The sequence below is a fragment of the Lolium rigidum genome, chromosome 6 (genome assembly GCF_022539505.1).
Source record: "Lolium rigidum isolate FL_2022 chromosome 6, APGP_CSIRO_Lrig_0.1, whole genome shotgun sequence".
Classification (NCBI taxonomy): domain Eukaryota; kingdom Viridiplantae; phylum Streptophyta; class Magnoliopsida; order Poales; family Poaceae; genus Lolium; species Lolium rigidum.
Window position 1 is genome coordinate 215,368,408 of NC_061513.1, and position 23,836 is coordinate 215,392,243.

Here is a 23,836-nt window from a genome sequence, read left to right on the forward strand (position 1 = left end):
GGGGCCGATAGAAAAATCGGCCCGTAAAAAAATATTCTCACGCAGTTTCTCGCAAATGTACAGCCGATGCACGGGCATCGACTTTAGAGCTGAGGGACAAAGCCGATGCATGGCCATCGACTCTAGCACAATGACACAGGATCTACCAGTTACGTGTTCAAAACACAAGGACCTCCAGCCCGGTGTCAGAGGGATTCTGTTTTTGTGCCGTTGTGCGAGCATCTGCAATATCGACTTTCCACGGAAGGAAGGTGATCGGCTCTGGCTGACTCTGCGTGGCAGTTTTCTCTGCGTGTCCGCATCACTCGTCTTCACCTCGACCGAGGCTCGGGGGCAGCTGGCCCGGTGGATGCTCTGTTTTTGGAAGCCGATTGGGTGGCCATCGGTTAGTCCTGCGTCGCGATTTTTGTCAAGGGTGGTGATCCAGCAGGACTCGAAGTCATTGGTCGAAAAAGATGAAAGATAGATCATGAGGGCTTGATGCGCTGACATCGGCTTATTGAGCTTTGACCAGGTTCGCGATCACCCCGTGGTCGAAGGAGATAAAGGACGGATTATGAGAGACCGATGCGTTGCCATCGGCTCATTGAAGCATTGACTAACTAACAATCGGCAGAATCAGCACTAAGGGAAATCAGCAAAATCAAGTTAAGGAAAAGTCTTCTTCATTAATAAGAGAGGATTTTTACAATGAAGAGCAGCAAAAGAAGAGCCGATTGCTCAGGAACTACTAATCCTAGCTAGCATCGTCGTCGGCGTCGCCGTCGGCACTACTGCCGGAGAATTCCTCGCCGCTGCTGCCCCAGCCTTCGGCCGGAGCTTCTTCTTCCTCGTCATCATCATCATCCTCGCTGTCCGCCCAAGCGCGGAAGCGCTTCGTCGGCGGGTACCCAGCGGAAGAGGAGGAATCATCCTCCTCCTCCTCCTCTTCTCCTTCCTCGTCATCATCCTCGTCCTCGCTGTCCGCCCACATGCGGGAGCGCTTCTTCGGCGGGAGCTTGGCGGAGGGGGAGGCCTCTGTCTTCGCTACTTCTCCTTCTTTCTCCTCCTTGTCGGAGGAGATGGGGTTCGCCCCGGAGTGGAGGTCGTCTTCATTCTTGCTCTTCGGCGAGGATTGGAGGGGGAGGCCTGAAGAGGAAGAGGAAGACATTGCTACAGGGGAAGAGGGTTTTTTGGACGCTGATGGACAGAACAGAGCAAGGGATGAAGTGGAGAACCGTTCGGCACAGATAAATAAAGGAGGTGTAGTGGAGATTTAATGCCATGACGGTTCTCGAGGACGTTATGCCGAAATTATCAATTCGTGCAGAGAAGCCCAGGAGGCGAGGCGAAATGATGGAAGATTCCGCGGCGCTCTCGCTTCCGCCACGATATGACCCGACGAAGAAAAAGCAGAGTGATTTTGGAATTATCAATTCCAAAACCAGGGGGGCATGTGTTATCACCAGAATTTGACCGGATCAGAGGTGGGCCATGATTGGAGATAAGCTTGAAGAATATACGTAGAAGGAATACATGAATCGGCCTTGTGTACCAAGTTTGGGCTAATTGCCCGAGTATCTGTACCATAGTAGGATACGTGTCGGTTAGAAGTTAGAGTTTTTCCCGTGCACGGTTAGGTGCACGCCTGAATTAGAAAGTCCCCCGGACTATAAATATGTATCTAGGGTTTGTGAAATAAACAACAACCAACGTTCACCACAACCAATCTCGGCGCATCGCCAACTCCCCCGTCTCGAGGGTTTCTTCCGGTAAGCACCATGCTGCCTAGATCGCATCTTGCGATCTAGGCAGCGCACGTTTATTCGTCCCCCATGCGTTGCTCGTGCTGAAGCCTTTTTGATGGCGAGCAACGTAGTTATCATAGATGTTTTAGGGTTAGCATTGTTCTTCGTATCATATGCTATCGTCGTGCAACCCTTAGGCATCTAGCCGCCCTTACGCCTGTCACGGGTGTAAGGGCGGCACCCCGCTTGATCATAGTAGATCCGATCCGTTACGATTGCTCCTTGTTCTTCAAGGATTAGTTTAATATCTACAATAGTTAGGCCTTACAAAGGGTTGGAGGATCCAGCGGCGCGTAGGGTGTCGTTTGCTAGTCCTAGACAGGATGTTCCGGGGATCAACCTCGTGTTGGTTTTTAGGCCTTGTCTAGGACCGGCTCACGATCACCGTGCGTGGCCGCGAGGCCCAATCGTGAGTAGGATGATCCGATTATGCGATGAAAACCCTAAATCGTCGTAGATCGCTTTAGCTTTATCTTGATCAAGCAGGACCACCATATATTCGTACACCTTGTACGAATCATGGGTGGATCGGCTCTTTGAGCCGATTCACAGGATAACCTGAGAGCCGATCGAGGCTCGTATTTAATGTTTACGTGTATGCCATGCAGGAAACTAAGCGAGGCATCATCCAACACCTTCCCGACCGGGTATAGGTCGGTGGCACGCCCTTGCATCAGCATCGGACGTGTGCGCAGAAGGCTTTGCGGGCCATCGCTCGGAGGGACCAGGGCCAGCCGCAGTCCTGGGAGATTCCCGGCTCTACGGTGTTGCCCGTCGCTGCCCGCCGGTGGGTTTCTGAACGCAACAATCCCAAAGCCTATATACTATTGTTCACCTATGTGCACCAACAACTTACTCTAAGCAATGGTTCACCCATGTGCACCAACAACTTATGCTAAGCAATACAAGCAAGTATGTGATAGCAAGATATATATAACTTCAAGCACGATGGCTATCACAAGGTAAAGTGCATAAGTAAAGAGCTCGGGTATAGAGATAACCGAGGCACGCAGAGACGATGATTTATCCCGGAGTTCACACTCTTGCGAGTGCTAATCTTCGGTGGAGAGGTGCGGTTGCTTAGTGCTCCCGAACGCCACAAGAGGCTCACCTTGAGGTGTGGTTGCTCGATGCACACCAACGCCACAAAGGCCTCACCCCAAGATGCGGTACTCACACCACACACCGAACGCCACGAAGGCGCCTCACCTAAATCTCCGGTGACCCTCGCCACAAAGGCCTAGGTCACGGTTCCACTAAGGGATTTCCTTCGAGGCGGAAACCGGGCCTTACACAAAGATTGGGGCACACATCCACAACTTAATTGGAGGCTCCCAACAAATCGCCACAAAGGCCTAGAATCCGTCTAGGGTTCCAAGAACCCAAGAGTAACAACCTTCTTGCTTTCACCACCACGAATCACCGTGGAGAACTCAAACCGATGCACCAAATGCAATGGCAAGAACACCACAAAGATGCTCAAGTCCTTCTCTCTCAAATTCCAACAAAGCTACAAAAGCTATTGGGGGAATAAGAGAGGAAGAACAAATTAAGAGGAGGAACACCAAATTTCTCCAAGATCTAGATCTAGTGGATTCCCCTCACAAAGAGAGGGATTTGATTGGTAGGAATGTAGATCTAGATCTCCTCTTCCTTTTCCCTCAAAAAGATTCAAGAAGCATAGGAGGAGTAGAGGGAAAGGGAAGCTCTCAAGGTCAACAATGGTGGAGAGCACAAAGGGGAAGAGGTAGCTGCCCAAGGAGGAAGAAGGGGGGCTTAAATACCCCCTCCCATCGAAATATGACTATTTGGGTCAGCTCAGGCCGGATTTTCCGGGCCGGATATTTGCAAAATATCCGGGCCCCGAAAAACGGCTAAGGACATGAGAAAACTACTCTCAGGAAGGGGGCCGGACATTTGGCTGGATATTTGCCCGGATTTGTCCAAAAACCGGATTTTTCCGGGGGGGGGCGGATTATCCGCCCCAAACTTGGGCCGGAATATCCGCCCCCGAAAACCGGCGAAACATCAAACAGAAACGGGCATAACTTTAGCATCCGGACTCCGATTTTGATGATCTTGGACTTGTTTTAAAGCTAGGAACAAGCTCTACAAGATCATGCAGGAAACCATCATAGTCCAACAAGGGAGGATAGAAACAAATGATGAAAGGTTTGACCTATCTAAAAAAGACATACCGGTAAAACCTCCAATCTTGAAAATGCAACAAGTTGCCCGTGCAAAAACCATTCTTGATGAACTAGAGCTTGTCATGAGAATAAGCACAAGCTCTAAATCATCACATGGATAAGATCCAAATAATAACCAAGAAAGATGATGAACCAAACTCGAAAACGCAACAAGTGATCTATGCAAAATCCGTTTTCGATGAACTAGAGCTTGTCATGAGAATAAGCACAAGCTCTAAAACATCACATGGATAAGGTCCAAATAACAACCAAGAAAGATGATGCAAGGATGCAAATGTTTGAGCTCTCTCCGAACGATACGATCGAGTTACTCACTCGAGAGCCCTCTTGATAGTACGGCAACTAAACTAAAAACCGGTCTCCAACTACACTATGAGACCGGTGAGAAAGAAACCCTATCAAGAGCAAACCTTATACTTGCGCATTCCACTTGAGCTTGATGACGACGATCTTGACCTCAACAAGATGGAACGCCTTTCTTGCTTGTGCTTGCTTGACGAAGTCTTGTAGATTGCTCCCCCATAAACCACCATGGGAGAGCTTCTTCTTTGGCGCATCTTCGCATAACCATGACCACCATGTGGATTGCTCCCCCATAATCCACCATGGGAGAGCTTCTTCTTCGGCGCATCTTCACATATCCATGATCACCATATGGATGGCAAGACTCAAGCAAAGGATCTCTTCGAGATGGCTCATCTTGAACTTGCACATCATTTCTCCATGGCAAGCTTCAAGCTTATGAACTCTTCGAGTTGGCTCATCTTGAACTTGCACTTCATTTCTTCATTCTTCATCATGTTGATGTCTTGAAGTAACTTGAGGGCTCACTTCATCTTCATCTTCAAGACATACTTGACACTTGATATCCTTCATCAATTTCTTCTTATTGCAACCTTGAAGCCAACATATGGTTCAAGAATTGCCTATGGACAACTCCTACAAATATAACTCAATGCAAACATTAGTCCATAGGGATTGTCATTAATTACCAAAACCACACATGGGGGCTCCATGCACTTTCAGGGGTGTGGGAGGGAAAATCATGGCAGCCGGCGCACCATCAAGCTGCAGCGCCGGCGGTAAGAAACTTACCACCGGCGCACCAACATGGTGATGCACCGGCGGTAAGGGCTCGATTTTCTTTGATCTGGTCTGGTCCCCTTCGAACTTTATCACCGGCGCGTCTTTTTTGCTTGTGCGCCGGCAGTAAGACACCATCGCCGGCGCGGCGACATGTAGGTGCGCCGGCATTATTTGCCACCGGTGCATGGATTTGCTGGTGCGCCGGTACTGCTATTTCCATCTATAGGCATTTTCCTAGTAGTGTAGTGTAGCAATCATCGGGAGGCGTCGGCTTTGGCATACGCAGCGCCCTGGATTTCCATGCCTTGTGAAGCAGTTTACGCCGTAGCGACGCATCACCAACATCCAGCTGCAGCAACCAATACTCCACTTGCAACCAAAGCAGCGCCCTCAAGAGGGGAACAACGCTGAGACGCCGCCGCTGCCCGGTCCAGCAGGCTAGACCTAGGGTTTCCCCCGATGCTTGAGGAGGAAGTCCGGTGGGAGTCATGCCAACGCCTCCAAGAAGGTAACGGCACCCTCGGGCGTCGCCGTTGACAGCGCAGGCTCTTGCCACGTGGGGATTTCGCCCCGACCCACGAACAGGACCTTCAATGGTGCAGGGGCAGACCGGAGGTGGTGATGAAGGTAGCTGGAGTAGACCGACACTCGGAGGAAGCCTAGAAACATCGAAGGAGGAGGGGCACCGGCCAGCGCAGGCGCCGCCGCGCCGGCCCACAACTGCCGCCGCCGGGATCCGTCGGGGCAGAGCAGAGCAGCCATCGCCCAAAGGGTCGTTGCTCGCATGCCCGCGCGTCCGACGTCCTCCACCAGCGACGGCCGGGAGGAGGGTGGGAGGAGGGGGATCGAAGAAGGGGAAGTCAGCCCCGCAGCTAGCGTCGTCGCGGAGCGCCACGGCTGCGGCCCGCACGGCCTAGGTCAGGCCCAGATTGGGCCCGAGCGCCGCCGCCTGCAGGCGCACCGCCACCAGTAGGCGTTCCGCGTCGCGCAGCTTGCTGGCGCCGCGCCGTCGTGCGCCGCCTTCGTTCCCCGCCCCTACACCACGCCGCCTCGCAGCCCGCGCGACCCGCGCGAAGGAGCTCCGTCAGGGTGCGCCACGCACACAGCCCCCCGCCTTTGGCGGTCGGGCGCCGCCACCACCGCCGACGGCGGCGGCAGCCAGGGAGCAGGGGAGCTCGGTTTGGTTTTAGGGTTTGGGGTGGTCGCCTCCGGAGTCGCCCGCGCGAGCGACCCGGGAGGCAGAGGGGGTATTTTGCACCCTTTTGATATCATTTCTTCTAGTCCTCATTATGTGCTTGATCTATTATCTTTGTCTATGTGGATGAATTTGACTCTGTTTGGGTGGGAGCCTCGGCTGTGATGTGGTCTATTAGGACCATTCTTGATCATTCACCTGCTAGGCTGCTAGGGAGTAGATTCTTTTTTTTTACACCTTTACCGTAGGGAAACCCCTACGGTGTATTTTCTTATATTAATATGGAAAAGGAACTTTACTTGCGAGCTCCCAAAAAATGAGGGAAATACATCAAGGGGGGTAGAAATGTGGAATAAACAACATACCAATTAATAGAAGGTGCCCAACAGACAGTCTACTAGCGGTTGAACCAAGGATGGCTTTATTTTGTAGTGATGAAACATGTCACTTTTACAGCAAACCTTCAAACGATTGAAGGAGGCCGGTATTTGCTTAAAGATCAAGTCATTCCGAGCTCTCCATATATTCCAAGTTAAGGGAGCAGATTCTGATTAGGCATGGTAACACTTCTGGGAGATGTCATTTGTATGATGAGCTGGAATCTGTAGACCACCTTCTCTTTCAGTGTCCCCTGGGCCCTGGCTGCCTTTGTTTGGTCTACACTTAGTGTAAAGTTGTTGATTGGCCTGCTAGTTCTCATTCTGTGCTTGACCTGTTATGTTTGTCTAAGTTGATCAATTTGACTGTGCTTGGGTGGGAGCCTCTGTTGTGATGTGGTCTCTTTGGACCATTCGCAGCAAGTTGATATTTGAAGGTAAAATCCTTAAACATCCTATGCTTTCTTCATGCTTTTTTTCCCTTTCTTCAGTCCTGCCAACCTCTGTGGACGGACAGAATGGCGGTGGTGCTAGATTTGGTCATGGCTCGATATAGGAGGGAAGATAAAAAGGTTTAGACGCTGAAGAAATCAAGTGTGAAGTTGCTTTTGGCATATTTTCTGATGGTGGTGTTCATTCGTCGATCAGCTTGGCGTGTTTCTGTTGGGAGCTTTGTGGCTGTAGGAGTTCCTAAATACATGGATCGTTGCGTAGGCTTGTTTTCTCAAGCAGAGTTTGCTCTTGTTTAAGTCTAGCTTTATTTTCTTCTCCCCCTGTTCGTGTGTGCCCTATAGGTAACCTGAAGCCTTGGATGGATATGAGCTGATGTGTCCGTTCCAACGCAAGGATGGATATGAGCGTTCAATAACTAACCAAGATAACAACCACATAGCTACATGTCCAAGATAACAATCGGCAGCAGCTATTTCTTCTCCCCCTGTTCGTGTGTGCCCTATATAGGTAACCTGAAGCCTTCGATGGATATGAGCGTTCTAATCAAGTAACCTGAAGCTATTTGGTTGAACTTTTGTAGACTTGTTGCAGGCTTTTCAAGCGACGATGCAACAATTTTAATTTTCCATATTTATTTTTCTTAGCTTCTTTAGTTCACTGATCTAAAGTTCAGACACTGAGAATACAGTCTGCGGACTTGTGTTTTTCTGTTGAACGAAAACCAAACAGCTGCAGAAAGTAGTAGAAGGCAGAGGAGAAGCACTGGATGGGTTTTGTGTGGTAGATATTGACATTGCAAGAGTCAAGTTAGACAAAGATACCAAAAATGCAAAGAGATAGCACATTCCACAGTAAAATCTTACTAACATTTTCAAAAGAAAGTGACCCCATATCAGCGGTACCACAGGTTTTTGTAGAGGTACAATTCAGTGCTGGGTCTGTTGCGCAAGTTACAACGTCGAAGGGGGGCATTGCTAACTGAAATCGCGAGCAGATCTATTGTGCGCGGATCTGAAAATGGACAGATTGCAACTGTAAGCGCTGGTTTCTGAACTGAAAGACAGTTTCATGTGGGGGCGGGTTCCAATGCATTGAAAATTTGAAATGGACAAGAGGGTAGAAATACAGCAGCGGATAGAAAACTACAAACAAGTCAGGAAAAAAATGGAGGGGAGAAATAGATCTGGAAAAAAAATGGAGGCTGGACCTGCTGAGATTTACACATTTGCATACTGAAACATAACAGGAGCATCAGAAGCAGACACATGTAATACTACAAAGCCCATATCAAGAGATGGGGACAGACAAACAGATTGATTCAAATTAACGATGCACCATTAGTATTTCTCGAGACAGAGAAACAGATTTTTTTCCTAGAGCCAGTACAATCCTTGCAAGATCAAACAACGAACAGACCCACACAGCTAACTACAGAGTCACCGAAGCAGAAGAGTCTAGGAGGAGGTGAACTTGGTGACAGCTTTGGTGCCCTCAGAGACGGCATGCTTGGCGAGCTCCCCGGGGAGGACGAGACGAACGGAGGTCTGGATCTCCCGGGACGTGATGGTGGGCTTCTTGTTGTACCGGGCGAGCTTGGCGGACTCGCCGGCGAGCTTCTCGAATATATCGTTGATGAAGGAGTTCATGATGGACATGGCCTTGGAGGAGATGCCGATGTCGGGGTGCACCTGCTTGAGCACCTTGAAGATGTAGATCTTGTACGTCTCGACGCTCTTCTTGGCCTTCTTCTTGCCCTTCTTCTCGCCGCCCTCCTTGGAGGCGGCCTTGCCCGCCGGCAGCCGCTTCTCGGCCTTGGGCTTCTTGCCGGCGGGGGTCTTCTTGGCCTTCTCGGCCGCGGGCTCCTCCTCCACGGGCTTCTTCTCCGCCGGCTTCTTCTCGGCCTTGGGCGCCATGGATGATTCTCGGGGGAGAGGTGAGGTCTGGCGCTGGTGGTGGTGTTTCGCTTGAAGGTGGGGTCGTGGGGAGTAGGTTGCAGATGAGATGTGAAGAAAAGAGATGGGGGCGGAGTCCTTATATGCAAGGGAGGAGCCGAACGCTGATTGGTGGAGAGGTGGGTGCCTCGGATCGGTGACGTGAAGTGATCCAGCCGTTCGCTGCTGTTTGGGATCAACGGACCAGATGTGCTGTCGCGCGGATCGCTGACGTGGCGAGATGGTAGGCCGGTGGATTTCAGCGCGCGCATGGTTGAGTCGGCATTAGTTCTATCTTTCTTGGGTATGAACACGTCAGGCAGCTGTACTATGTTAAAAATACAGCAAACCTGAAACAAGCTGTATAATCAATCACCAAGGGCAATAACAAGATTTACATGACCGTAATATCAAACGCAAATCCAAGTGAGAATTAGCACACAGCAAAAATATGTTTGCATTTTGGCAGGAGAGAAGAACCTTTTTTTTACGACAAAAGGCCCGAAAGAACCTCGAAACTGCATTAACAAGGCGGAGGGTACAACTTTACATCAAGACCCTAAGTACGTATGGAGGACATTTGAAACTATGATTGCACCCCAAAAGAAATCACATCGGCCCGCAAAACACAATCATGTCCTTGAGCTCTGTTGCCATGCCACCTGATGCGACCGCTCCTAACGGCACCGAGGACGAAATCACTTCGGCGCTGGGAGGCAGCGGACTCCACCGCACCGGAGTTAAAAAAGATCCTCACTCACAGGACTATCTCGAGAAAACCATACTCGAGTGCAGCTGGACCATGCTTGTGGTTGAAGATAGTGGCACCCTCACAACGTCACTCGGGATTCGCTACAGAAAAAGCAGTTTTCAGTGATCGGAGATCCTTCAATACAAAGCCACGAAGCACAGAGTCGACCTTCTTCCATCGTCTCCATAACCTCGCAAGAACAAGAAGACTCCACTGCTTGATGACACCACCTCCCAGATGCAGAGGACGAAAATGAAGCTCCACATCAATCCACCCCCCCCCCCCCTCACTTCCACGGCTAGCTAGGGAAATCGACGCATCGCCGCACTCTTTGCCACCGATGGCAGCCAAGCAGGCAAGAGAAGTTGGGCGGCCTCCAACTGCCGCATCAGAAGAAGGCTGCTAAAGAGCTCTTTATTCAGGGAGACCTCGGACATGGTCGAGCTCACCGCTCGCTCCGACCACCAAAGTTCAACGCCACATCAGGCCGTAGCCTAGCTGAAGCACCGGGTCCAAGCAAAAGACACCGACGCCTTACCCAAACAACCGCCAAACTGCCATAAAACTTGCATCTACTGCTAGAACCTACTCCGGCGTCTCCCCTCCGCTATCTCCAGCTGATAGAGAAGGCTCTGGTCAACGCTTGGGCGAGGTAGATGAAGGTGAGGAGGTGAGGGGAGGTGCAGGAAGAGAAGAACCTCAGCTGAATTAAGTCGATACAACTCTCCAGGACTTGTAACCCAAAGAAAAACTAACCAAAATATGGCGTCTGAACGAGCCAAGACAGTGCAACAGAATTGGCAAAAGCCTCAACGATGCTAGGGCTGATTTATCTGTTCCAGCGGTCTCAAAGACATCATTTTACGAATGCATTGGCAAAACAGTAGTTTGCAGTGTTTCTGCTCCAGCTAAGTTAGGACCATTTTAAACCCAACAGAAGCTTTACAATAACAGAGCAGCATCACGAGTCAAACAAGCAAAAGTTTGTACCATTTTGGAACAGATGAACAGATCCTCAGGTTGAGTTGAGCAAACACCCAAGGACTTATTGTGAACAAAAGTTAACCCGATATCATAAACGACACAACCTATACATATTGATAGATATCAAAAAATGTGAACAGGGCAGTACAAGCTTTAGCATTATTCCGCAAGAAAATCTTGGCATTTACAAAAGTTGACCTCCTGTCAGTGGTACCATGGATTTCTGTAGAGCGCTACAATTCAGTGCTGGGTCTGTTGTGCGAGTTACAAGGGCGAGGATCCTCTGCTCTTGTGCATGTCCTCACGAGAAGCAGAGCGGGTAAATGAGGGTGATGACATGGCGGCATGACAGGACGATGAGATCAGCTGTGCAAGAGCTGGTATTGTGCCACCTGTAGATAGATTTAAAAACTTTAGCTTAATGGCTGATAATAGTGATATGGCACAAATCATCCATATACATGACGTAATATTCTAAAACATATGCAAGTGCAGAAGGCTCAGTCACTTTGCTTAATTTGAATTCGAGAATATACTTGGTAAACTAATCTAAAGATGGTAAGAATCTGCCGAAACACTGTTAAGAAATACATTTCTTATCTCTATAGAATAGCTGCTGCCGCCTGCTAAATTGCACCCTATGCACATGGACATAGTCACTGTAATTACTCCACTGTCTTGGTACTAGAGTAACTACCAAGACTGGACTAATTAGTCATCGCATTAAAACAGCTGGTCAAAAGCAAATGTTCTGAAATAAAATAACCGAATAGGGCATGTACGATATATGAGTGTGTAATTAGAAAACAGATGAAATGTTCATCTATCTCATCTAGTATTAATCTGAGATGCTTAATCTGTGTTGATTCCGTCTAGTTTTAATTGAACCTCTGATGCATAAAAAGCGATCTAGACGAACCAGGTCCTCATCACTTGGTTTTTCAAGCACCACCATCATACATGAAATATTCTAGCATACTTCATAGTTACTCCCAAATAATACGGAAATAGTACAAGACACCTATTTCCACTTCCACTCTTTTTTACTCAATGATACCACCATGTTACACTATACCGCTAGCACCTGCGTTGCTCACGTGGTAAAATGGACACCCTTACTTGCAACGTGTTGTGCTACACTGGCATCTGATGACACCTTATCCAGGTGTGAAACTACATGACTGTTCTCCAGGGACCAAACATGGCCTTCAGCCAACGTTCATACCAGCCCATCCCACTCGTTATCCTCCTATGTATATTTCTTTTTTGCGGGCACCAGTGTATAGCTTGTTCACACTTACTCATCCACTATCACACGTGTACTCTGTAATGCTGAAAATGAATGCAAACAAGCCTGAATCACGTAAAGGCATCTCCAACGGCCCGACGTATTTTGGACACGATTTGTGTCCGTTTGCATCGGGCGCGAACACGAAAATTGGTAAGGGCATCTCCAACGGGGCGTTGCAAACGGACCAAAAGCGTCTATTTGCGTCTGCACGGACCAAAAACCACCTCCAGTGGTCTGACGCAAAATAACGCAGCATCCGTCCAGACGTAAACGCGGCCCAAATTTGCTCCACGAATGCGTCGGCGCGGACGCTCGTCCGTTCTGGTCTGCTTAGCGCCTCTCTCTCCTCATTTAATGGATGCAGACCCATGTGCTAGCCACTCCTGGCCACACAAAAGGCATCTTTTTTCTCTCTCCTCCCTAATTAGTGCATGGCAGGGCCTTTGCGGTCAAAAAATGTGTCTCTGCCACTGGGAAAGTGCAAAGGCATGCGGACATGTGACCAATTTTTGTGTCCGCGCCCAACGCATACGGACACAAATCGTGTCCAAAATGCGTCGGGCCGCTGGAGATGCCCACATGTTCATATGCATCTACTACACCTTCCCCAGAGGCAGAGACACATTTTTTTTATCACAAGGGCTCTGCCATGCATTAATTAGGGAGGAGATAGAAAAAAATGCCTTTTGTGTGGCCAGGAGTGGCCAGCACATGGACCTGCCATGCATTAAATGAGGAGAGAGAGGGGCTAAGGAGCCCAAAACGGACGGGCGGGCGCGGACACATTCGCGACGCAAATTTGGTCCGCGTTTGCATCTAGGCGGACGTTGCGGTCACTTTGCGTCAGACCGTTGGAGATGGTTTTTTGTCCGCGCGTCGGGCCGCTGGAGATGCCCTAAGTCAAATTTCCAGCATGGTACCAGAGTTGGTTCTTGCCTAGCTTTTTGTGCCATGGGCAATGGCTAACGTCTCCTCTTCTACCACTATCTTGTCCGTCTACACATTCACCATTGTCAACATCAAGAGTATGGTTTCCAACCTTTCTTGTCACCCCTACATCTACTCAAAATGGCATTGACTCTTTGAGAACCCTGAGTTTGACCTTACCTCTCAAATCAGCGGCGGTGACCGGACTGTAATGTGGACTGAACCAGCTTGACCTCACAGTCCTATTGTCTTTGTGCAACGATCTCTATATAAATCCTCAATATGGTCATGGATCTGGTGAGCACCGAAGTTGCTTAAGTCTTATTTCTCTAAAAGAGAACCTAGCAATCTACTACCGAAACCCATGACCATGTCCTTGAAAAGAAAGAAACGCCCGATAGCATCCAAATGGTGTAGAGAGTGCTCACCATATCCATGGCCATGTCGAGAATATCTTACACAGAGCCAACACCTGTTGGGGTCAAAACTGGGGCTACACCCCATCATCGTGCTAGGATTATCGCCATTGATGTGAGATGTAATTCCGAACTTGCTGAGGGTAAGCTCCAAGAGTAATTGCTGGAGTGGAAATCAAGAATGATTGGAACTTAGGCTCTTAATGTTGACATTGTTGAGCGTGAAGAAGAAAGCAGTGGTGGATTGAGATATAAGAGGAGGGAGACGCATCACTAGAGGTGCTCATGACACCAAGAACAGGCTAGACAAAAACACACTATGATAGCATACCAGAAAATTGGTTTAGACTATTCAAGTTGGTTTTCATTCATCCGCATCGGCAGACAAGAGTACAAAGCATACAATAATGAAGTATGGATTAGCACATGTGAACCAACTCTAAACATGAGTTTATGAAATCATGGCTAACAGAACCAACCAACACTACTAATAACAAAGATCGGCAAGAGGCTGCATACTACTGTACATGAAAACAGGTGTGCCTAGAGAATCAATCATTAAGCCAGCCATGGTCTGGCATAACAACCAGATGTAAATCTTCCAAGCTACTACCTATGCATTGTGCTGCCCTCTTATTGGTTCCGGATCGTTGATTTTTTTTACTAAATAAATATTGATCAAAGTAACAGGGTTCAACTAAGTGCACAAATCTTACTAAACATTAAAACTTCATCAAGGACACTTGCTTAAGAATCCGTAGAAGCTGTAGGTGTGCTTTATAGACAAGCTAAATGAAATGCAACTCATAATGGAACAGGAATGAAACTGTTCAAATACACCTCACTATACCAGCAAGATACATAAAATGGAAATTTTATCGACCATGTTATAAAGAAAAATAATAATAATACAATTAGGCAACAGAATAAACAGTCTAAAGTACAGCAGAATGTTACTTGACCTGCTAATCCAGCACATGCAGAAGAAAATACCATAACTGGAGGGGCCTGCAGGAGGAAACAGCGGATAAGACTAAAAGACCAACAGATTGAACTAAAAACAGTATCCTAATTCAACCTTTGTGCCAAATACAAGAGAACATTTTTTAAAATTCTCAAGAGAACCTTAGTGTGCACCTGTGACTATATGCTTAAACGAATCTAGGACGGATTCCATTCTGATTATGAAACCTATTTTCTGTACTGAATGGTATGAAATTCAGCACATGGGTACAATGAATACTTGGTGGTCTGTCCAGAGAATAAACTACATGATTGATGTGTGTTAAGAGAAAAATACAAGGAAACTAGTGCTTGATGACAAAGTTTAAAACAGAAAACACCATCTTTTCCCTGTTTCAGGTTCTAATGTTATCACCGAGAATTTTTCAGGTGGTGGATGACCATTAGAGCACATATATATATCCATCAATGGACAAAACATCTTAAAGCTGCAAACTCGAAATAATTCATGCTAAACAGGTCAACAATAGATAATATTGAAAAAAGAAAAAAGGACAGAGTACTTACGCCAACAAGAAAATGTATCCACATTGGCCCTTTTACGTAACGCCGAACGACAGGCATGGCTACATAACAAAGAAAAATAATGTTAATGGGAAGATATTAGCACTAGTTATTATAACTGTATAACAACATATAAGGAGATCAAGGCACAAATTTCTAACCAGTTTCATTCTAGATCCATTTCTAACGAAATTACCAAGCAGGAAAATGAAAATCTACTGGCTGTTAATGCAGATTTGCAAACATCATGTACTGTAATGAAGGGGGAAACAAAACTTCCGTGCAAGCAGGGCATGCTCAGGGAAGGGCTTTTGAACAACACATGCAGCCTTTACCAACAAAGAAAAAAAAACTGCATGCATATCTGGATAACTTTTTTAAGATTTGAAATGATATTGAAGACCACTGTACGATGAATGACAAGCACTATCATGCCAACTAGCAACACTGCTCACAAGTCGCAAACCACACAAACGCGAAGACATTTATGCTGCATATGGTAATGGAAACATAATAATTATCCAGATATGCATGAAGCATGATAAAGGAAACACAATAATTATTACTCACAATATAATATTTTAATCGTCACATGATAAATAACCAGCTTGTACTGAACGTCTCAACTCAGTCTCTGAAGAAAAGGGTAGCGAAATACCATGATTGAAAGCATAAAACGCGCCTGCAGTACCCCCAACAGCGGAGCCGATCTGTTTCCGTATGATACATGTATTAGTACATGATACAACGTTTAGACTAAAAAGGAATAACTTACGGTAGAGAGCAGTAATGGGCAGGTAAAACAAACCATTGAGAAGCTATCTCGAACCAACGGGGTCACCGTCCAGCTACTTGTTTCCTTCAAGCAATCCCACAACATGCATCAGTATTACAATCGCATAAGAAATAGTTTATAATAGCACAAAATCGCACCAGTGCAGAAATAATAATTTAGAAAAGCACTGATTATGCATCAGGTAGATTTGTCCAAAATAATGTATAACCGCACACGTTTGCTTCAGGAAGCACAATTGCACAAGTGAAAAGCAAGAGGTAGCTAAAATTGAGCCATTATACATCAATAATCGTACCATAATTCAAGCCAAATAGACAAAGGGGTAAAACAGGCAAGAACTCGACGCCGTCAGGATCCATTACCCAATCCAACCCCCAGCACGGTCCTCCGCGGAGCAACTCGGGAGCATGGGGAGCAGGGCGAAACCCCACGACGTCGCCGGGTACAAGCACCATACGGAGGTAGGAAGCAGCGCAGAAAACTAACGCAAGGCAATGACACAAGCGGCGGCGGCCGCGGCACACTCGGCCCGTCCGAGGAGATGGGAGGAAAGAGGAGACGATGTGGGAGGGTGGGCGTACCATGTCCTTGGAGAGGGGCCCTGCGCAGTGGTGGCACCTCTTCGGGAGCTCCGGGGCGGCGTGCTCCGCCATGGCCGACTGGTGGATCGTGGGGAAGGGAAGCTCCGAGTCTCTGACCCGTCGCCGCAGCCGCAGGAAACAAAACTGAACTCGTCAAAACCCTGCGATTTTGGAGCGGTCGCGATTGGGCCACCACAGCCGTCCGATTTCCTCTTTCTTCTCCTCCAAGACGTGGTGGATGGGCCGTGGGCCCAGAATTAGGCGGGAGCAATTGTGGACTCCACCGGATCTGGCGAAGCCTATTGACACAGTCAAGGCCCTGCGTATTTGGGCTTTGATATGGAAGGAAAGGAAAGGGGTAAGATATTATGGGCTTACATTGGGCTGGACCACAGGCAACTTAAATAGTTTGGAGCAAATACGCAGGGCCTTGACTTTCTAGTAGTGACTTTCTAGTAAAGTCCTACCATCATCCAAAAAAAGAAAATAATCTTAGAGCAGCTACAACGTCTAGTGAAATGTAGTTGTGTAGTGTGCAGTTCTTGGTAGCCGAAACTGCAGTTGTGAAATCCGTGGCCGCCAAGTCAGGTTCAGTTTCTGGTGTGGTAATTCCTGTGAGCATTCTGCTTGGTAAGGTACTCTGTTTTGGCTGGTCATTCCTTCGCGTCGATGATAAGCCACCTGATCCTGGGAAACAACTGCTCCAAGCGCGAGGTAATGACAATAGTGCTCAAGCTTGTGTGACACTAGTAACATGTGTTTGCTACCATCATGAGAAAAAGAAGAATGAGTTTGTTGAAGAGGTGTATAGCAGAAATAATAAGTTTGTTTGGGCAAGGCGCTTTCAGCAGGAGCAGAAGAAAATGGGGGCACTTGAGGGGGGTTTAGCTCTAGTTGCTAGTGTACTTGGGGAAAATATAGGAGTCGTGGGAGTAGGAATGGAGGAAGAAGGCGGGGAGAAGAAAAAAGGAAAAGATGAGGATCGATCAAGGGGGGAGTTTCAGCATAAGAACAGTTTAGCGGGGCTGTCAGAACAGCCTTGCATGGACCAATGAAGCTTGTGTCTCAAAACTGCCGGGGGCTTGGGAACCAGTCGACAGTGCATGGCCTTTTGGATTTAAAAAAAGGCAGAAGAGCCAGACATCATCTTCTTATCAGAAACAAAATTAATTGAGGAGGAGATGGACTGTTTTCGATGGCAGTTGGATATGCCGCACATGATAGCAGTGGATTGTAAGGGACGCAGTGGTGGCCTGGCACTTTTTTGGCGCAGGGGTGTGGATGTTCGTTTGAGATGGAAGGGGCGCTACCACATTGATGTAGACGTTATTGAGGAAAATGGCACAAAATGGAGATTTACCGGCATATACGGTGAATCAAAGTCAGGTCATAAGGAGAATACGTGGAAGCTGTTGAGAACCCTACACCACCAGGGTGACCTCCCATGGCTCTGCATGGGGGATTTTAATGAGGTACTGTTTGCTCATGAGAAGGAAGGGGGTCGTCTCGGCCCCCTGGATGTATGGAAGCTTTTAGGACAGCCTTCGAAGATGCAAAATTGTCAGATTTAGGTTTTGTTGGTGACCCATTCACCTGGCGTAATAACTGGCATTTGGCTCAAGGTTATGTGCGAGAAAGATTGGATCGAGCTGTGGCAAATGTTGAATGGAGATGCTTGTTCCCACTATACAAGATTATTAACGAGGATCCTCGTCATTCTGATCATCGTCCGGTTATTGCCATTCTAAACGATCAAGCAATGCCAATGGGAGAGGTGAGTGCAGCTCCATCTTTTCGGTTCGAAGCAGCCTGGCTACAAGAGGAAGGGTGCACTGAGGTAGTGGAGGAGGCTTGGAATCGGGTGCTTGAGGAAGGCGTTGGGTCAGTGAGCAAGGGAGTGAAGGGCGTGGGGGCAAGTTTATGGAGATGGGACAAGGAAGTTCTAGGTGAACTAAAGAAGCGGATAAAGAAAGTAAGGAAGGCTTTGGAGCAGTGTAGAAGGGCACCGATCTCCCAGGATGGGGTGTCCAAGGAGCACTTTTTGAGATATAAGTTGAGTAGACTGGAGGATCAACATTGTTTATATTGGCAGCAACGTGCCCATGCAAATTGGCTCAAATATGGTGATCGCAATACAAAGTATTTCCATGCCTTCGCCTCCGAAAGAAAGAAGATGAATGTGATTAGGAGTTTGAAGAGGGAAGGAGGAGGAGTAGTGGAGGGAGAAGAAGAACTAGGGCCTTTTATTACTAACCACTACAAAAGTTTGTTCATGTCTTCGGTAGGGCCTACTAATGATGAACTCCTCCAACATGTCACAAGCTCGGTTACCGAGGGTATGAACACTATGCTCTTGCGTGTGTATATTGTGCAGGAAGTGAATGAGGCACTTGAATCAATTGGGGACCTGAAGGCACCAGGTCCGGACGGGATGCCCGCAATCTTCTATAAAAAGTTATGGTATATGGTTGGCCCAAAAATTCAACAAGAGGTGCTTGATGTGCTAAATGGTGGGATGATGCCAGATGGTTTGAATGAAACAACAATTGTGTTAATACCCAAAGTAAAGTCGCCAGAAAGGATCACTGGGTTCAGGCCGATCAGTTTGTGCAATGTGTTATATAAGCTAATCTCAAAGGTTCTCGCCAATCGGTTGAAGATTGTTCTTCCCCATATCATTTCTCCTACGCAATCAACTTTTTTCCCTGGGCGTATGATTACGGATAATGTGCTTCTTGCATACGAGGTGACACATAGGATGCGTAGAAGAAAAGGGGGACGTGATGACTTGATTGCGGTGAAGCTTGATATGAGTAAAGCATACGACCCAGTTGAATGGATTTTCTTGGAAAAGATCATGCTGAGTTGGGTTTTGCGGCTGCTTGGGTGGATATGGTGATGAATTGTGTTCGTTCGGTCTCCTACCGTGTGAAGTTGAATCGAAATTTGTTGGATGCATTTATCCCTGAGCGTGGTCTCCGCCAAGGGGACCCCCTCTCGCCCTATCTTTTCATCCTATGTGCTGAAGGTCTTTCAGCTCTTCTCCAGAATGCGGAAGAGGAGGGATCTTTACAGGGGATTCAGCTTTGTCCAGAGGAACCAATGATAAACCACCTTTTCTTCGCCGATGACTCGTTAACTGTTAGGAAGGCAAATGTGGAAAATGCCACAAAGCTGCAGCAAATACTTGCTCTTTATGAATCACAATCTGGCCAAATGATAAATAAGGAGAAATCGTCGGCAATTTTTTGCAAGGGCACAAAACCTTCAGTAAAGCAAGAGGTTCTTGTGGTTCTAGAAATCCCAAGGGAATCATGGAATGAACGATATTTGGGCTTGCTAGTACACTTGGGGGCTTCCAAAAAAAAAGGAGTTTGAATATTTGAAAGAAAGGATTTGGCAAAAAATAGAGGGATGGAAGGAGAGGCTACTTTCCAAAGCAGGAAAGGAGATTATGATTAAGGCAATTGCGTAGGCAATCCCCACATACGCTATGTCATGTTTTGATTTGACGAAAGCTTTGTGTGAGGAGATTAGTGCCATGATATGCCGATATTGGTGGAGTCAACATGATGGAAAGAACAAATGCCACAGGCTGAGTTGGGAACATATGACAAGATCCAAGGAGGATGGTGGGATGGGGTTTAGAGACCTCCATATTTTTAACATGGCGATGCTAGCTAGGCAGAGCTGGAGAATGTTGCAGAATTCGGACTCGTTGTGTTGTACCGTGCTCAAAGCCCTATATTTCCCAACGACCTCAATCCTTGAAGCAACAACTAAACCAGGGATGTCCTATACGTGGCACATCATATTACGAGGACTTGATCTTGTAAAGCAAGGAATCATCTGAAGAGTGGGCACGGGAGAAGGAATTGATGTTTGGTCTGATCCTTGGATCCCAAGGGGTACTACTCGTCGACCACGTACACCGAATGGGCTCGATGAACCAATGAGGGTTGCTGACTTGATTAATCAAGACTCGGGACAGTGGGATGAGGATCTAGTGCAATTTGTTTTTCAACACGAGGATGCAGAAGAGATCTTATAAATTCCCATCAGAGCCAGGATGGAGGATGGAGTGGCGTGGCATTTTGATAAAAAGGGCATCTTGTCAGTAAAGTCTGCATATCGGCTCGGGGTTAGTTTGAGAGACTCAAGGCAGGATCGGGACGTTAGCACTTCGTCCGCATCGGCAGCGACATCGCCACTGTGGAAGAGGATCTGGAGGATAAACCTGCCAAGTAAAGTTAGGATTTTCATCTGGAGGTTGTGCCACAATAGCCTACCGACCCGGATGAATATCAAACGCAAGCATGTTGAGCTGAATACAGTATGTTCGATGTGTAATCGGTATGATGAAGATGGCGGCTACCTGTTTTTAAAATGTAAGAAGGTTAAACCGGTGTGGCGTAGCCTGCTTCTAGAGGATATTCGGCTTTCACTGCTAAGTGCACCAAACCCCCTTATCATGATGGATTTTTTATGGGCTTTGCCAAAGGAGAAACAACTCTTGGCCACAACTCTGCTTTGGGAAATCCTAGACCCGGGTCTCCCGGATCAGACGATGGCGGCGCGCAACGCCGTTCTCCCTGTTGGGGGCATCGTTTTTGGAGAAGACAACGGATGGCGGTGGTGCTGAGGTGGAGCGGTGTGCTTTTGCTGTATCGGCGTCGTCGAGTTGCCGCGGCATGGTGCAGTGGTGTCTCGGGACGGATGCAGTGTGATGGACTCGCGCAGGATGGTGGAGTCGTCTGGCGCCGTGGCGGCATCGATGACAGGCCTAGCATGGTCAATGCGATGATCTCTCTTGAAGATAAATCGAGAAAGACGGCGGTTGCAACTTCTATGGCGTAGACATTAGCGTATGCTGGGAGTCTGCTTAACTGGATGCTTCTCATCTGCTATTGGGCGGCCTGGGAAGGCATTTGGTTTTTGGTTGATGTGAGTTGGTGAATTGTCACCCCCTTCATCCATCTGTAGGTTTAGCGAGGTGGGTTCGAGTTTGATCTTTTGTATTGCTTTTGTAAGGTGTTGTGAATAATCTAATAAAAAAAGCCGTGTGCATCCCTTGGATGCAGAAGCTGGGGCGATATTTCCCCATTTCGAAAAAAATTCTGCTTTGGGACTGGTGGTATGTGAGGAATAAGGTAAATGCTGGGGAGATGGAACGCACAATGAACGTGATCTATCATCTATACCTAATAATAAAGCAAAAAAGGTTTCCGTCGTCCGTCAATTGTTGCCCCTATTTTTCGCCAAAATTACACCGTATGCCACCGCTAAGTCAAAATAACGGTTCGCTCCGTTCCGATCCTGCGTCACCCATCGGCCATCCTTCCTCGCCGCCGTAGGAAAAAAAAGGAAACCGAACCCTGCTCATCTCCTCTTTGACCAGACTCCCGCGAGGGAGCGAAGAGGACTGGCCCCATGGTCGCCGCATCCGGCCGCCCCAGATCCCCGAACACCGCCACCTGGCCCCGAGTGCAGAGCCGCTGTGCCGCCATCACCCCTGTACCAGATCCCCTAACCACCAGCGCCCTGGTCCAGATCCCGCAACGTGGCCTCCCTGCCCGGCTGCCCTTTCCTGTCCACCGATCAGAAGCTCCACCGGAAGGTCCATGAGCAGCAGCGTATCTCATCGTAATCCCCTCCTCTTCCCTCCAATTTCTGCTCGAGACGTCTCCTCTCTCCTCCCATGGCAAGGCTCCGCCCCCACTCCCCCCTCCCGTGGTGACCCCTCCCCTCTCCCCTCCAATGGCGCCTCCTCCCTGGGTACCCGTTTCTGTCCTTCCGTGGCGCCCCAACCCCCTCTGTTGCGAATAAATATCAGTTACCTGTATGGGATCAATCTTCTTCCTAGAGAAGGCCAATTTCGCCCGCCGGTCCTGCTATACACACGACATTTTCTATCCGATACCCGTACGATCATTTGTATCAGTGAGCTTGCTTCTTGTGGGCAACGGTTGGACTCTCCATTTTCTCTTCCCTACAAGAAATTAAAGCCCACACAAGTGGTTTGTTCTCTGCTGTGCTATCATCCGTCCTTCCAATAAAAAGAATGCTGAAGAAGTCAAGGCAAGAGCGTGTTTAGAAAATAGTCCATTGCTGTATTAATCTGATTTTGGGCTGTTTTTTTTTAAAAAAAAAAGCGGACGTCGGCGGCTTCGTCGTTCCATGCTTAGGGGCATGCCTTGGATTTGCCAAGTTGGGTTGTCTCGTAGGCGGATTCGATGAATGTCCAGACGACGACCACAAGGGTGTTGTTGCATATTGGGGGTGTCGGGCCATGATTGTTGTGCGGTTGCGATCCTATGAGGTGGGTTGCGGCTCGACAGAGTGTGAGTGGCGACCCGGTGCTACGAGGATGGTGAGGTCTATTAGCTCGGTCTCAGATGCAACCCTGGGCTACTTTTGTTTGCATGTCGGCGTGGCGGCCCAGGATTTGGCACGATGGCCGTGTTCTACGGGCATATCGATGTTTATGTGCAACTTGGGTTGCGACCGTATGGCTTGTGTGGTGCTCATCGTTTGAATGGAGGACATCGGGGCGACAGCCTTGGAAGGTGCCAAGGTGGTGATGGTAGACTTTCCAGGGCGCGACAACTAGGTAGATGCTGAGGTGGCGGATATGTTGCAGATACTTTGATATCGTTAAGTTTGTCAACCTTGTGTCGCGTGAGCGACGATGTTGCTCTTGATGCTAGTTGCCAGTGTCGTGTTCGCGTGCCTCTTTGAGAGTCGGCTTCTTAAATAACATCGGAGAGTTTCGTGCATGCTCCTCTAGGAGCCACGACATTTTTTTCTTTCGTTGTCGGGCTCGATCAATGTTAGCTGATTTTCTCTTAATTAATCGGACAACTATTTTTCTTTTTCGAAAAGGAGGCATACGCCCCAGCCTCTGCATCGATTATTCATACACCCATTTATTGCTTTATTTAAAAGTTGAAGTTTTACAAAAAAACATTACATCATGGATCACACAGGGTCGATACATGTATCAACCATCTAAAAAAAAGAGAAACAGCTCTGCATCATCATGTTAATCTATGATCAAAATGCTAACTGCACTGGCTGCATATATCCCGAGTAACCATATCCAGCCGGTTGCACCCAGTAGCCAAATCCTGACGCCTCTCCATTGGTTGTAGGTAAGACCACATACGGATCCAATGGGTAGCGGTATAACCTGCATAAAAGAAGTAGTTTTTTCTTTGTTAAAAATATAATCATCCCTCACGTTCCAGATAGCCCAAAGTAAAGCACAAACCCCAACTCAAATTTCTACTTTACCTTTCTTTTTAACTCCCGCTAGCCAATTGCCAAATAAATTTGTAATATTCTTTGCCAGACAGCTATTTTTCTTAATCAATGGAAGGCAAAGATTTTGTCTGGTTTAAAAAAAATGGGCTGTGGCTTAGGACGGGGGACGGGGCACACATGATTGATTAGAGCTATGGTCTGCTTCAAAAGAAAATGAACAAGTAGCGCTGTGGAGGATGTATGAAGTATCGGACAGAGATC

At 47.8% G+C, this 23,836-nt stretch overlaps 2 protein-coding genes across 2 annotated transcripts; both read right to left on the minus strand.

Annotated features, from left to right (window-relative positions):
- Positions 1–8,562: 8,562 nt before the first annotated feature.
- LOC124663897 (histone H2B.1-like) lies at positions 8,563–9,038 on the minus strand. The gene has a single exon (XM_047201539.1). It carries the CDS (start codon positions 9,019–9,021, stop codon positions 8,563–8,565), a length of 459 nt encoding a protein of 152 aa, XP_047057495.1. The 5' UTR covers positions 9,022–9,038.
- A 1,705-nt stretch (positions 9,039–10,743) lies between these two features.
- Positions 10,744–16,419, minus strand: LOC124668003. The gene is made up of 6 exons (XM_047205214.1): positions 16,313–16,419; positions 15,744–15,794; positions 15,594–15,645; positions 14,939–14,997; positions 14,371–14,416; positions 10,744–11,166 (listed from the first exon to the last, which is right to left on the minus strand). Exons 1-6 carry the CDS (start codon positions 16,382–16,384, stop codon positions 11,039–11,041), a joined length of 408 nt encoding a protein of 135 aa, XP_047061170.1. The 5' UTR covers positions 16,385–16,419; the 3' UTR covers positions 10,744–11,038.
- Between the last annotated feature and the right edge of the window lie 7,417 nt (positions 16,420–23,836).

What these genes read in the sequence shown, in the direction of transcription:
- LOC124663897 (XM_047201539.1), bottom strand. Translation starts at nt 9,021, where the DNA reads ATGGCGCCCAAGGCCGAGAAGAAGCCGGCGGAGAAGAAGCCCGTGGAG.
- LOC124668003 (XM_047205214.1), bottom strand. Translation starts at nt 16,384, where the DNA reads ATGGCGGAGCACGCCGCCCCGGAGCTCCCGAAGAGGTGCCACCACTGC. An exon ending in TTCGAGATAGCTTCTCAATG is followed by an intron (nt 15,646 to 15,743) that starts GTTTGTTTTACC and finishes ATACGGAAACAG; the next exon opens with ATCGGCTCCGCTGTTGGGGG. An exon ending in GTTTTATGCTTTCAATCATG is followed by an intron (nt 14,998 to 15,593) that starts GTATTTCGCTAC and finishes TTTGTTATGTAG; the next exon opens with CCATGCCTGTCGTTCGGCGT.